The sequence below is a fragment of the Coregonus clupeaformis genome, chromosome 10, assembly GCF_020615455.1.
Source record: "Coregonus clupeaformis isolate EN_2021a chromosome 10, ASM2061545v1, whole genome shotgun sequence".
Taxonomy (NCBI): Eukaryota; Metazoa; Chordata; class Actinopteri; order Salmoniformes; family Salmonidae; genus Coregonus; species Coregonus clupeaformis.
This window is the reverse complement of record NC_059201.1, coordinates 11,518,007-11,531,965: the sequence shown is the minus strand read 5'-3', so window position 1 is coordinate 11,531,965 and position 13,959 is coordinate 11,518,007. Positions and strand designations below refer to the sequence as shown.

The 13,959-nt window shown below is 43.3% G+C and overlaps 1 protein-coding gene across 3 annotated transcripts in view; it reads left to right on the top strand.

Moving 5' to 3' along the window:
• The window catches only part of LOC121574858 (voltage-dependent calcium channel subunit alpha-2/delta-2), a 279,464-nt gene that overhangs the window by 69,890 nt on the left and 195,615 nt on the right, over positions 1-13,959 (top strand). For all 3 annotated transcript variants that reach the window (XM_041887497.1, XM_041887496.1, XM_041887498.1), the window contains exon 3: positions 3,933-4,049. In XM_041887497.1, the coding sequence (XP_041743431.1) occupies positions 3,933-4,049 (117 nt within the window). The remainder of the gene's footprint in view (positions 1-3,932; positions 4,050-13,959) is intronic.

Below are 13,959 nucleotides of genomic sequence, written 5' to 3'. Positions count from 1 at the left end.
GCTGCTGAGAGCATGTCAGTATGATTTTACAAGAAAACTGCACACTGTATGCAAATATCTAGCTATATTTTTCAATTTTGCATTTTTAATACTGTATGATCCACCAACCTCTGCTTACGTGTAACTGGATGCCTAGTAGAGAGCTCCAGCCATAGTCAGACTGGTTGTGTGGTTATTCTAGAATCTTCTAGTAGTGCACTACATTGGGAATAGAGTGCAACCCATAGAGATACGGTACCTGGATCCCCCTCTCTCTCCATGGTGCTAGCATATGTCAGAGCTGCGAGCACAGTACAATACGATCCCACTTTATTTGTCTGTGTTGGGCTGTTATTACTGAGTTGCAGACGGAGTACAATACAAGCACACAAACAGACAGGTTTGTGCTCATAGATCCAGATAGAGATATAGTAGTCTAGTGAGGCTTAAGACATGGTGCAAAATGCCCAGTGTGTATCTGACTGTCCATAAGAGGGTGCTAGCTGCAGTCTAGTTGCTATAATGAATGTACAGTATATGTCATAAAAAGAGGATAATAAAATGTGAAAGCTCGAAGGCTACTAATGCAGGTCTACCTTCATCTGTCTATTTTGTTTACAGTGCATTCGGAAAGTATTCAGACCCCTTGACATTTTCCACAATTTGTTACGTTACAGCCTTATTCTAAAATGGATTAAATCATTTTTTCCCCTCATCAATCTACACACAATACCCCATAATGACAAAGCAAAAACAGTTTTTTTTAAAAATGTTAGCCAATTTATTACAAATAAAAAACGGAAATATCACATTTACATAAGTATTCAGCGGAAGGGACTAGAGAATGAATATTGATTTAAAAACAAATTTGACATGGTTTTTAAATCAACTTGGAAAAATGCATCACTTACAGTGGGGGAAAAAAGTATTTTGTCAGCCACCAATTGTGCAAGTTCTCCCACTTAAAAAGATGAGAGAGGCCTGTAACAGACAAAATGAGAATTTTTTTTCCAAAAAATCACATTGTAGGATTTTTAATGAATTTATTTGCAAATTATGGTGGAAAATAAGTATTTGGTCAATAACAAAAGTTTCTCAATACTTTGTTATATACCCTTTGTTGGCAATGACACAGGTCAAACGTTTTCTGTAAGTCTTCACAAGGTTTTCACACACTGTTGCTGGTATTTTGGCCCATTCCTCCATGCAGATCTCCTCTAGAGCAGTGATGTTTTGGGGCTGTCGCTGGGCAACACAGACTTTCAACTCCCCCCAAAGATTTTCTATGGGGTTGAGATCTGGAGACTGGCTAGGCCACTCCAGGACCTTGAAATGCTTCTTACGAAGCCACTCCTTTGTTGCCCGGGCGGTGGCTGTGAGGCCTGCCTCATCCTGCACTGGTCTTCTGCTTCCACACACCTATAGCAATATGTCAAAATCTTCTGCTTCCACACACCTATAGCAGAATGTCCAGATATTCTGCTTCCACACACCGATAGCAGTATGTCCAGATCTTCTGCTTCCACACACCTATAGCAATATGTCCAGATCTTCTGCTTCCACACACCTATAGCAGTATGTGCAGATCTTCTTCTTCCACACACCTATAGCAGTATGTTCAGATTTCCACTGGGATAAAGCTCTTCTCACCTCCTGACTTTCTGGTTAAATAAAGGTTAAATAAAAACTCTTCTTGACCATTTAGCCAGACACAACAAGACACTATAGGCCAGGAATGGGCAACTGGTGGCCCGCAGGCCTGGCCTCCCTTTTGTAGGCCCGCGGATCCATTCAGCAGTTTTTCTCTTGTTATGTCAGTCACTGACAGTCACTCAATTAGCCCATGTCTGCCAATTTGTTTTTTGATTGGTAAATTAGTCTAGCGGCCAGCTATCTAAACTCAAATATCATATAAAAAACTTAAAACATTTATCTCCACCCTATGGTAAAATGTGTAGAATTGCAGGACATTAGCTGTGTAAACTGCACATTTTTCTCTGTGTCCCATGGCAAAATGTGTAGAATTGCAGCAAACTTGCTTTAAAATGGCAACATTTTCTCTACGCCCCATTGCAAAATGTGTAGAATTGCAGGAAATTAACACTAAAACGTACATTCTTTCTCTCCGCTGTCAATGTTTTGCTCGCAAGGTGGCGGGGCCCCTGAACAAAATGTAACTTAGGGCCCCAAAAAGGCTAGGGCCGGCTCTGACTGCATGTTTGGGTATGGATGTCGGTAAGCAGACCCGAGAGCCACTGTGGCCCCTCATGATGAGTTCAGATTTTACTGGCTGCCTCTGCACACCCACATTTTAGCCTGACAATGATGGATCATGGGTGATGGAGGCTGACATTTTTCTCTTCTAATCACTGCACACAAAACACATAAATCTCAGCATATAAATAGCTCCTATCAATGATAGATATATATTAACCCTCCACACTTTTTCAGGAAGTACAAGAGGAAGTAAATCAGATTTCTGTGGTTGAATTTCACTTTTATTAATGGACCAATCAAGAGAGAGTATGTAAATGTATCAATCAGTAAAGCACATTCCCACACATTGCTTTCTCCTTATTACACATAGCCTACTCTACCCCAATGTACGTAGCCTAATCACATCAAATGTACATGAAAAAATGCTAGTGAAATAGTCCTACACTCTTAGAAAAAATTGTGCTATCTAGAACCTAGAAGGGTTATTTGGCTTTCCCCATAGGAGAACCCTTTGAAGAACTGTTTTTGGTTCCAGGTAGAACCCGTTTCGGTTCCATGTAGAATCCTTTCCACAGAGGTTCCTACATGCAACCCAAAATGGTTCTTTCTACCTAGGACCAAAAAGGATTCTACCTGGATTCAAAAAGGGTTATCCTATAGGACAGCTGAATAACCCTTTTAGAACCCTTTTTTCTAAGAGTGTAGTACAGCCCACCAAGCCATAGGGAGGGTGGTTTTGCAGTGTGAATGTGTGCCGTGTTGCACCAAAGTTTAGTGTCTTATACGGCAGTCAGGATCAGTTTATACCCAAGGGAGGTGGCCTGCTGTGGATCACCGAGCCTGTCTGTCTGCCTGTCAGAGCTCAGACCCAGAACCACTGCTGAGGACTGCTGAGTCAGGTGAAACGGAGAATACTGGGAGAAGAGGCTACTCTTCCCAAGTGCATTTCTCTGGCTGGGTCTGAAATGGCATCCTACAGTATATCACTATAGCCTATGGTGCAGCACTACTTTTGGCCAGAATGCCCCCCTGAAGCTCGGCGAAAAAACAGAGAAATTATATTCAGAAATTCATAGATTTAAAAATGAGCAATGAGAGAGAGATGGTTGGAGAGAGAGAGAGAGAGAGAGAGAGAGAGAGAGAGAGAGAGAGAGAGAGAGAGAGAGAGAGAGAGAGAGAGAGAAAGAGATGGTTGGAGAGAGAGAGAGAGAGAGAGATGGTTGGAGAGAGAGAGAGAGAGAGATGGTTGGAGAGAAAGAGAGAGAAAGAGAGAGAGAGAGAGAGAGAGATGGTTGGAGAGAAAGAGAGTGATAGCCCTCCATGAGGATGTACACAGCCTCTCTGTGTGGTCAAACATCTGTCATGATTCTGGCTTCTGGTTGGCTGTCTCCGCCCCTGTTCTCGTTTCTGGTCACGCGCCTCTGTCTTTGTCTCTCCCTATTACGTTCATCATCACTTTTCACTAAGGGATCTTGGACATTTAGCTTGTGTATGCATTTAGTGCCTGGCTTGGTATTACCCCACATACCTCAGCTGGTTAGGGTGCACTGTTCAATAAGGACAGCTCTGCCCTATTAGCTACAGTAAATTACCTGCTAAGTATGTGCTATGTTGAAAATAGAAAGCAATGGCCAGTGTTGCGTGCCACAGTCAAAATAAACAATGGCTCTCAAGACCCAGTTCATCAACTGACAGACATTTTGAACTGACCTTTGACTCCTGTGTTCCCTCTGTAGATTTACAATGAGAAGAAGAGTCAGTTTGACATCAAGAGGAACAATCCCAAGGACCTGGTGGAGAGGGTGGCACGAGACATTGCCAAGCTGCTCACTAGCAAGAGGAGAGCCCTGGAGGTAAGAGGATGCTACTGCACCTGTTAGAGAGGTTATGTTTCCAGAGGGGGAAAGAGTTATTTCCATATAGGAACATGCTGGAGGGGTTAGTTTCATATCTTCTTAAAGGGCTGCAAGGTTTATGAAGGGAACGGAATGTCCTTGAAGATAGTTGTCCTATTCTAGTGACTGAAAGGAAGTTCTGGAGAGGAGGGGAGTATTTTAGAGGTAACCGTCCAGGGGAGACAATTATCTGCATCATTATGTTCAGACAGGCCCTCTGATTGGTTGCATTATGTTCAGACAGGCCCTCTGATTGGTTGCAGTTTGTTTCTTCACTGACGGCACCGAGTCTCATCCCCCCCAAGAGAGAAAATATTCAAAATCAGTTTGGATATTTCAAAAAGCCAATCATAATATTAAGGCGCATGATAGATTCACCATTTGAACTAATCCCCCAAAATTAGATTTTTAAAAACAAAATATTGATGGTCCTTCAGCGTTATAAGGTTGGATAATAAAGCAGTTAATACGTTTGTTTCGCTCAAATCAGCTGTCAATTCATATCCACAGGACACTGTGAAAGCATAATTTTACCTAACCATATCTACATTTGATAATGAGAGTTTGTATTCATTTAAAGTAGTAGGTTTATTTTTTTGTAATGTTGCAGGCGATTGTCCTCTGAATCGATTTAGTTCATCATATTCATCATTCACGAAATGTGCGTGCTGCATATTAACACACTGAGGGTAAACACATAGTGAGGATATACACACATTGAGGAGACCTAAAGCCTACAGGCAGAGTGGAGCTGTACTCCTCTCTCCTTCCCTCTGTGCTGCCCTGAAAAGGGCCCTCAAGGCATAAGTGATGCTGTTTTCACCAGTCATGTCCCTTGAAGGGACATTTGAGGGTATCTTTTAACAGCACAGGGTCTCACATGAGAAGGCACAGTAACCCGAGAATCGCACCACAGCCTCTTAAAGGGACAGGCATGCATGGCTAATTCTGTGGCACGGGCCCTTAAAGAGAAAGGTATAACGATGTGCCCCGTGGTCGTGCCGTGTGTGGGAATGAAATTGCACTGGCACTGACCCTACGCCACTTGTTTTGGCAGGGGTGCCATGTGAGCTCAGTGCGGTGCCCACGCCTCAACCCTCCCCATGCCTGTGTGCCCACCCCCCTGCTGGCCTAAGCTCCCGGACCACACTGTCACCTCACATCCTGTCTCTACTGTTCACTCAGGAGAGATGAGAGGAAACGAGGTGAAAAAAGAGAATGGATGGAATGAGAATGCCTCAAAAAAAAACAGATACATTTTATTCAGAAATTCATAGATTTAAAAATGAGCAATGAGAGAGAGATGGTTGGAGAGAGAGAGAGAGAGAGAGAGAGAGAGAGAGAGAGAGAGAGAGAGAGAGAGAGAGAGAGAGAGAGAGAGAGAGAGAGAGAGAGATGGTTGGAGAGAAAGAGAGTGATAGCCTTCCTGACAACCCCCCCACACCCACTGAGGTCATACACAAGCCACAGATTGTACTCCTTATTGACTCAAACAGGAAATATATACAAGAAAATTTTCCCAAAAAAATGAAAAAACTTTTTACAAGAATTTTTTTTTCTCCAAAACACACAGTGTCTAAACTCTGGTGTCCAAACACCCAGTGCACCCTAGACCTTCTGTCTGAGGACCAACTAGGGTCACCCAGCCACATAATAATACACACAGGCACAAACGACCTGAGGGCACAGCAGGAAAGGGTGGCCACGGCACTCAAGGGAGGGATTGAAAAAGCTTGTTCTACTTTCCCCAACGCACAAGTGGTTATCTCCACCCTGTACTTTAATGAAGACAGCTTCTCCATCCTGGAGGGAAAATCAATTATTTCCAGGCCCAGGGACATGTACTAGTCTGTGGCGACCTAAATGCCAGAACTGGCACCGACAGGGAAGGCTGCCTTGCTTCCAGTCCATAGGAACTTTACATTTACATTTTAGTCATTTAGCAGACGCTCTTATCCAGAGCGACTTACAGGAGCAATTAGGGTTAAGTGCCTTGCTCAAGGGCACATCGACAGATTTTTCACCTAGTCGGCTCGGGGATTAGAACCAGTATTTAGTTTTTTTATGTATTATTTCTTACATTGTTAGCCCAGAAAATCTTAAGCATAATTACATACAGCCAGGAAGAACTATTGGATATCAGAGCGACGTGAATTTACCAGCACTATGACCAGGAAAATGACTTTCCCGAAGCGGATCCTTTGTTCGCACCACCCAGGGCATTTGAACTGATTCCAGAGGCCGACCCAAAACAACGCCGCCGGAGGAGAGGGAGCCGGAGCGGTCTCCTAGTCAGACTTAGGAGGCGCGCACACCACCCATCGCTTCAGAGTATATTACTCGCTAATGTCCAGTCCCTAGACAACAAAGTGGACGAGATCAGGGCAAGGGTTGCTTTCCAGAGAGACATCAGGGATTGTAACATACTCTGTTTCACAGAAACATGGCTCTCTCTGGATATTCTGTCCCCGTCCATACAGCCATCTGGGTTCTCAGTACATCGCGCCGACAGGAATAAACAGCTCTCGGGGAAGAAGAAGGGTGGGGGGGTATGTTTCATGACTAACGACTCATGGTGTAATTGTAACAACATACAGGAACTCAAGTCATTTTGTTCACCTGACCTAGAATATCTCACAATCAAATGCCAACCGTATTATCTCCCAAGAGAATTTTCTTTGGTTATAGTCACGGCCGTGTATATCCCCCTCAAGCCGATACAACGACGGTCCTCAAGGAACTTCACTGGACTTTATGCAAACTGGAAATGATATATCCTGAGGCTGCATTTATTGTAGCTGGGGATTTTAACAAAGCAAATTTGAGAAAAAGGCTACCTAAATTCTATCAGCATATTGACTGTAGCGCTCGCGCTGGAAAAACGATGGACCATTGTTACACTAATTTCCCCTATGCATAAAAGGTCCTCCCCCGCCCTCCTTTCGGGCAAATCTGACCACGACTCCATTTTGCTCCTCCCTTCCTATAGGCAGAAACTCTAACAGGAAGCACCGTGCTTAGGACTATTCAACGCTGGTCTGACCAATCGGAATCCACGCCTCAAGATTGTTTTGATCACGTGGACTGGGATATGTTCCGGGTAGCCTCTGAGTATAATATAGACGTATACGCTGATTCAGTAAGTGGGTTTATAAGGAAGTGTACAGGAGATGTCGTACCCACTGTGACTATTAAAACCTACCCTAACCAGAAACCGTGGATAGATGGCAGCATTTGTGAAAAACTGAAAGCACGAACCACTGCATTTAACCATGGAAAGGTGACGGTGAATATGGCAGAATACAAACAGTGGTCGTTCCATCCACAAGGAAATCAAACAGGCAAAACATCAATATCGAGACAAAGTGGAGTCGCAATTCAACGGCTCAGACATGAGACGTATGTGGCAGGGTTGACAGACAATCACGGACTACAATAGGAAAACCAGCCATGTCGCGGACACCGACGTCTTGCTGCCAGACAAGCTAAATAAGTTATTTGCCCGCTTTGAGGATAACACAGTGCCACCGAAGCGGCCAGCTACCAAGGACTGCGGGCTCTCCTTCTCCATGGCCGGCATGAGTAAGACATTTAAACGTGTTAACCCTCGCAAGGCTGCCGGCCCAGACGGCATTCCTAGCCGCATCCTCAGAGCATGCGCAGACCAGCTGGCTGGTGTGTTTACGGACATATTCAATCTCTCCCTATCCCAGTCTGCTGTCCCCACATGCTTCAAGATGGCCACCATTGTTCATGTACCCATGAATGCAAAGGTAACTGAACTAAATGACTATCGCCCGTAGCACTCACTTCTGTCATCATGAAGTGCTTTGAGAGTCAAGGATCATATCACCTCCACCTTACCTGTCACCCTAGACCCACTTCAATTTGCATACCGCCCCAATAGGTCCACAGATTATGCAATTGCCATCACACTGCACACTGCTCTATCCCATCTGGACAAGAGGAATACCTTTGTAAGAATGCTGTTCATTGACTATAGCTCAGCATTCAACACCATAGTACCCTCCAAGCTCATCATCAAGCTTGAGGCCCTGGGTCTCAACCCCGCCCTGTGCAATTGGGTCCTGGACTTCCTGACGGGCTGCCCCCAGGTGGTGGTAGGAAACAACATCTCCACTTCGCTGATCCTCAACACTGGGGCCCCACAAGGGTGTGTACTCAGCCCCTCCTGTAATCCCCGTTCACCCATGACTGTGTAGCCTTTCATGCCTCCAACTCAATTATCAAGTTTGCAGACGACACAACAGTAGTTGGCTTGATTACCAACAACGATGAGACAGCCTACAGGGAGGAGGTGAGGGCTCTTGGAGTGTGGTGTCAGGAAAATAACCTCTCACTCAATGTAAAAAAAACAAAGGAGATGATCGTGGATTTCAGGAAACAGCAGAGAGAGTACCCCACTATCCACATCAATGGGACAGCAGAGGAGAAGGTGGTAAGTTTTAAGTTCCTCGGCATACATATTACTGACTAACTGAAATGGTCCACCCACACAGACAGTGTGGTGAAGAAGGCGCAACAGCCTGTCATCTATTTGGCCTGTCACCTAAACCCCTCAAAAACGTTTACAGATGCACAATTGAGAGCATCCTGTCGTGTTGTATCACCGCCTGGTACGGCAACTGCACCGCCCACAACTGCAGGGCTCTCCAGAGGGTGGTGTGGTCTGCACAATGCATCACCGGGGGCAAACTACCTGCTCTCCAGGACACCTACAGCACCCGATGGCACAGGAAGGCCAAAAAGATAATCAAGGACAACTACCATCCGAGCCACTGCCTGTTCACCCCGCTATCATCCAGAAGGCGAGGTCAGTACAGGTGCATCAAAGCTGGGACCGAGAGACTGAAAAACAGCTTCTATCTCAAGGCCATCAGACTGTTAAACAGCCGTCACTAGCACAGAGAGGCTGCTGCCTACATACAGACTTGAACATCACTGGCCACTTTAATAAAGGGAACACTAGTCACTTTAATAATGCCACTTTAATAATGTTTACATATCTTGCATTACCCATCTCATATGTATATACTGTATTCTATACTATCTCAGTAATGTTTACATATCTTACATTACCTATCTCATATACTGTATTCTATACTATCTATTGCATCTTAGCATATGCCACTGATAATGACATTGCTCATCCATATATTTATATATTCTTATTCCATTCCTTTACTTAGATTTGTGTGTATTAGATATTTGTTGTGGAACTGTTAGATATTACTTGCTAGATATTGCTGCACTGTCGGAACTAGAAGCACAAGCATTTCACTACACTCACAATAACGTCTGCTAACCATGTGTATGTGACCAATACATTTGATTTGATTTTGGACAAGAACCTGACACCCTCAGCACACAAGGGGACAGCATTCCCTCCCCCACATGCCCCCCTGTCACAACTACGACAACATAAACAAAAACAACGGGTCACAACTCCTGCAGCTCTGTCGCACGCTGGGTATGTCCATAGTCAATGGTAGGCTCCTACGGTAGGTACACCTATAGCTCACCTATAGCTCATCTCTTGGCAGTAGACTACTTTATCACTGGCCTCAACCCAGAGTCTCTCAGAGCGTTCACAGTCAGCCCACTGACACCCCTATCAGATCACAGCAAAATCACAGTCTACTTGAACAGAGCAATACTCAATCATAAAGCATCAAAGGAACTTAATAATATTAAGATATGCTGTAGATAGAAGGAAAGTAGTGTGGAAACCTACAAAAAAAAAAACAAATAGGCAACAACAAATTCAATCCCTTTTAGACAACTTCCTGGACAAAACGTTTCACTGTAATGGTGAAGGTGTAAACTTGGCAACAGAAAACCTAAACAGTATATTTGACCTCTCAGCTTCCCTATCAAATCTAAAAATGTAAAACAGGAAGAACAGAAGAAAATGAACAACAATGACAAATGGTTTGATGAAGAATGCAAAAACCTAAGAAAGAAATTGAGAAACCTATCCAACCAAAAACATAGAGACCCAGAAAACCTGAGCCTACGCCTTCACTATGGTGAATCACTAAAACAATACAGAAATACAGTTCAGAAAAAGAAGGAACAGCACGTCAGAAATCAGCTCAATGTAATTGAAGAATCTTAAGACTCTAACCACTTCTGGGAAAATTGGAAAACACTAAACAAACAACAACACGAAGAGTTATCTATCCAAAACGGAGATGTATGGGTAAACCACTTCTCCAATCTTTTTGGCCCTATAACAAAGAACAAACAGCAAAAAAATATACATGATCAAATGCAAATCTTAGAATCAACTATTAAAGACTACCAGAACCCACTGGATTCTCCAATTACATTGAATGAACTACAGGACAAAATACAAACCCTCCAACCCAAAAAGGCCTGTGGTGTTGATGGTATCCTCAATGAAATTATAAAATATACAGACCACAGATTCCAATTGGCTATACTTAAACTCTTTAACATCATCCTTAGCTCTGGTATCTTCCCCAATATTTGGAACCAAGGACTGATGAGACAAATTTGACCCCAATAACTACTGTGGGATATGCATCAACAGCAACCTTGGGAAAATCCTCTGCATTATCATTAACAGCAGACTAGTTCATTTCCTCAGTGAAAACAATGTACTGAGCAAATGTCAAATTGGCTTTTTACCAAATTACCATACGACAGACCACGTATTCACCCTGCACACCCTATTCGACAAACAAACAAACCAAAACAAAGGCAAAGTCTTCTCATGCTTTGTTGGTTTCAAAAAAGCTTTTGACCCAATTTGGCATGAGGGTCTGCTATACAAATTGATGGAAAGTGGTGTTGGGGGAAAAACATAACGGCATAAAAAAAATCCATGTACACAAACAACAAGTGTGCGGGTAAAATTGGCAACAAACACACACATTTCTTTCCGCAGCGCCGTGGGGTGAGACAGGGATGCAGCTTAAGCCCCACCCTCTTCAACATATATATCAACGAATTGGCGAGGGCACTAGAACAGTCTGCAGCACCCGGCCTCACCCTACTAGAATCTGAAGTAAAATGTCTACTGTTTGCTGATGATCTGGTGCTTCCGTTCCCAACCAAGGAGGGCCTACAGCAGCACCTAGATCTTCTGCACAGATTCTGTCAGACAGTAAATCTCAGTAAGACAAAAATAATGGTGTTCCAAAAAAGGTCCAGTTGCCAAGAACACAAATGCAAATTCCATCTAGACACCGTTGCCCTAGAGCACACAAAAAACTATACATACCTCAGCCTAAACATCAGCGCCACAGGTAACTTCCACAAAGCTGTGAATGATCTGAGAGACAAGGCAAGAAGGGCCTTCTATGCCATCAAACGGAACATACAATTCGACATACCAATTAGGATATGGCTAAAAATACTTGAATCAGTTATAGAACCGATTCATGCAGAGCAGAATTTGGCTGATACCAGCTAATTATCAAAATCCATAAAAGAGCCTTTCAATTCTACAACCACCTAAAAGGAAGCGATTCCCAAAATTAAGGAAATCTTGTACAGACTATGTGAGCCAGCCTTGCTATTGAGAAAGGCTGCTGCAGGCAGACCTGGCTCTCAAGAGATGATAGGCTATGTGCACACTGGCCACAAAATGAGGTGGAAACTGAGCTGCACTCTTTAATTTCCTGCCAAATGTTTGACCATATTAGAGACACATACTTCCCTCAGATTACACAGACCCACAAATAATTCAAAAACGAATCGTTTTTGATAAACTCCCCTATCTATTGGGTGAAATACCACAGTGTGTAATCACAGCAGCAAAGATTTGTGATCTGTTGCCACAAGAAAAGGGCAACCAGTGAAGAACAAACACCATTGTAAATACAACCTATATTCATGTTTATTTATTTTCCTTTTTGTACTTTAACTATTTGCACATCATTACAACACTGTATATATACATTATATGACACTTGACATTTCTTGATTTGTTTGGAACTTTTGTGAGTGTAATGTTTACTGTAAATGTTTTATTGTTTAATTCACCTTTGTTTATTATCTGTTTCACTTGCTTTGGCAATGTAAACAGATGTTTCCCATGCCAATAAAGCCCCTTGAATTGAAAATTGAATTGAGAGAGAGATGGTTGGAGAGAGAGAGAGAGAGAGAGAGAGAGAGAGAGAGAGAGATGGTTGGAGAGAGAGAGAGAGAGAGATGGTTAGAGAGAGAGAGAGAGAGAGAGAGAGAGAGAGAGAGAGAGAGAGAGAGATGGTTGGAGAGAAAGAGAGAGAGAGAGAGAGAGAGAGAGAGAGAGAGAGAGAGAGAGAGAGAGAGAGAGAGAGAGAGAGAGAGAGAAATGGGAAATAACGAAAAGGGAAAAATACTCTGTATATGCTAAAGGAGAGAACAGAGGGTGGGGATTGTCAGGGAGTCATTTTGTGGTCATTTAAGAGTACGAGGCTCATAAAACGACATTAAACCGTTCTTTTGTTTCATTTCGCCACATTATAAATTCTCTTATTAAACGGAAAATTCATGACAGCTGAATCAATTCAACTCCACTAGGTATTCATACTGTAGACAGTGGGATTGGAACCAGAATCCTTATGCAGAGTGTAGATAAGGATGTCTCTAACTCAAATCCAGGTTTGGTTGTGTTGATGTTGCTTTTTATTCCAGACAATTTCTACTTCCTCCTTAATGGTTATTTACTCCCATGCATTCTGAAAGATTGAAACCAGCACAGTAATCAGAATGGGAGCTACAAATGGCTGAAAATGTGAGTTGTGTAAATGCAAACCATTAAGTCCTTTCCTGGGATGGTCATACTTTATTATAAACTGGGTGGTTCGAGCCCTGAATGCTGATTGGCTGACAGCGTTGCGCCGTGCCTAAGAACAGCCATTGGCTGTGGTATAGTGGCCATATACCACACCACCTCATGCCTTGTTGCTTAAGTAGACTGTGGGGGTATGTTTATATCTACTGATGAACAAATGCAAAGCGACTCTAAATGCTTAGTTCCAACTGCTGGAAATGGAAACCACCTCATAGCACTTCAGGCTCTCTCATATACAGTCATGTGAAAATGTATCCCGTCTAGGTAATGCCTCAAACCACTGGGCACAGACTTCAATTCAACGAATTGAGCAGCAAGTCACACACCTGTACAGCTAGCTTTACGAGAGGCGGTTGTTAGACAGCCTTTTAACAGAGAGCATGAAATAGAACAGAGGCCTCCATGTAACCCGTCATGTATATAAAACACCAGGCAGAAGTGATTCCTGTGATCTGGGCCTGCCTCTCTCTTCCCGGATTCCTTTGACTCCGTCTCCTCTCCCTCCGTGTCTCAGCGGCAGCTGGAGGTTCACATACCTGTTGGAGGCTGTGAGCATCCTGCAGGCTGTCAATCAAAGTCTGTATGCCGATGAGGCAGCATCATAGGGGTGTCGATCAGGGTCTGCTGGATGGGATTTCTCAAAGCACAATGAGAAGTGCCCAGTGCTACACAGTGTTACATTTGTGTTGCTTTCCGATCAGTGAGAGTAGTACCACTGAAACTACCACTGTGAAAGCCTAGCTGGTGATTTCACAGAAGGGACTGATTAGATCCAGTTGTGCACATCTCTGTACTCCTCCACTATAGTTTTAAGTTTTTGGTCAAAAAAGTGTTTAATTTATGAAATCTGTTTCCAAGTAGCCTATTCCCACAATAAAAAAAAGAGACATGTGGTCGTATCGCAATGTAATCAAGATATTAAATAATTTTTATTTTAAAATACAATCTCTTTTTGGGCTTAGTTGTGCTCAATTTGCAGTGTACACATTATTATATTTTCCAGACATGACAGAGATGCTCTGTGACTCTCCAGTCATACTG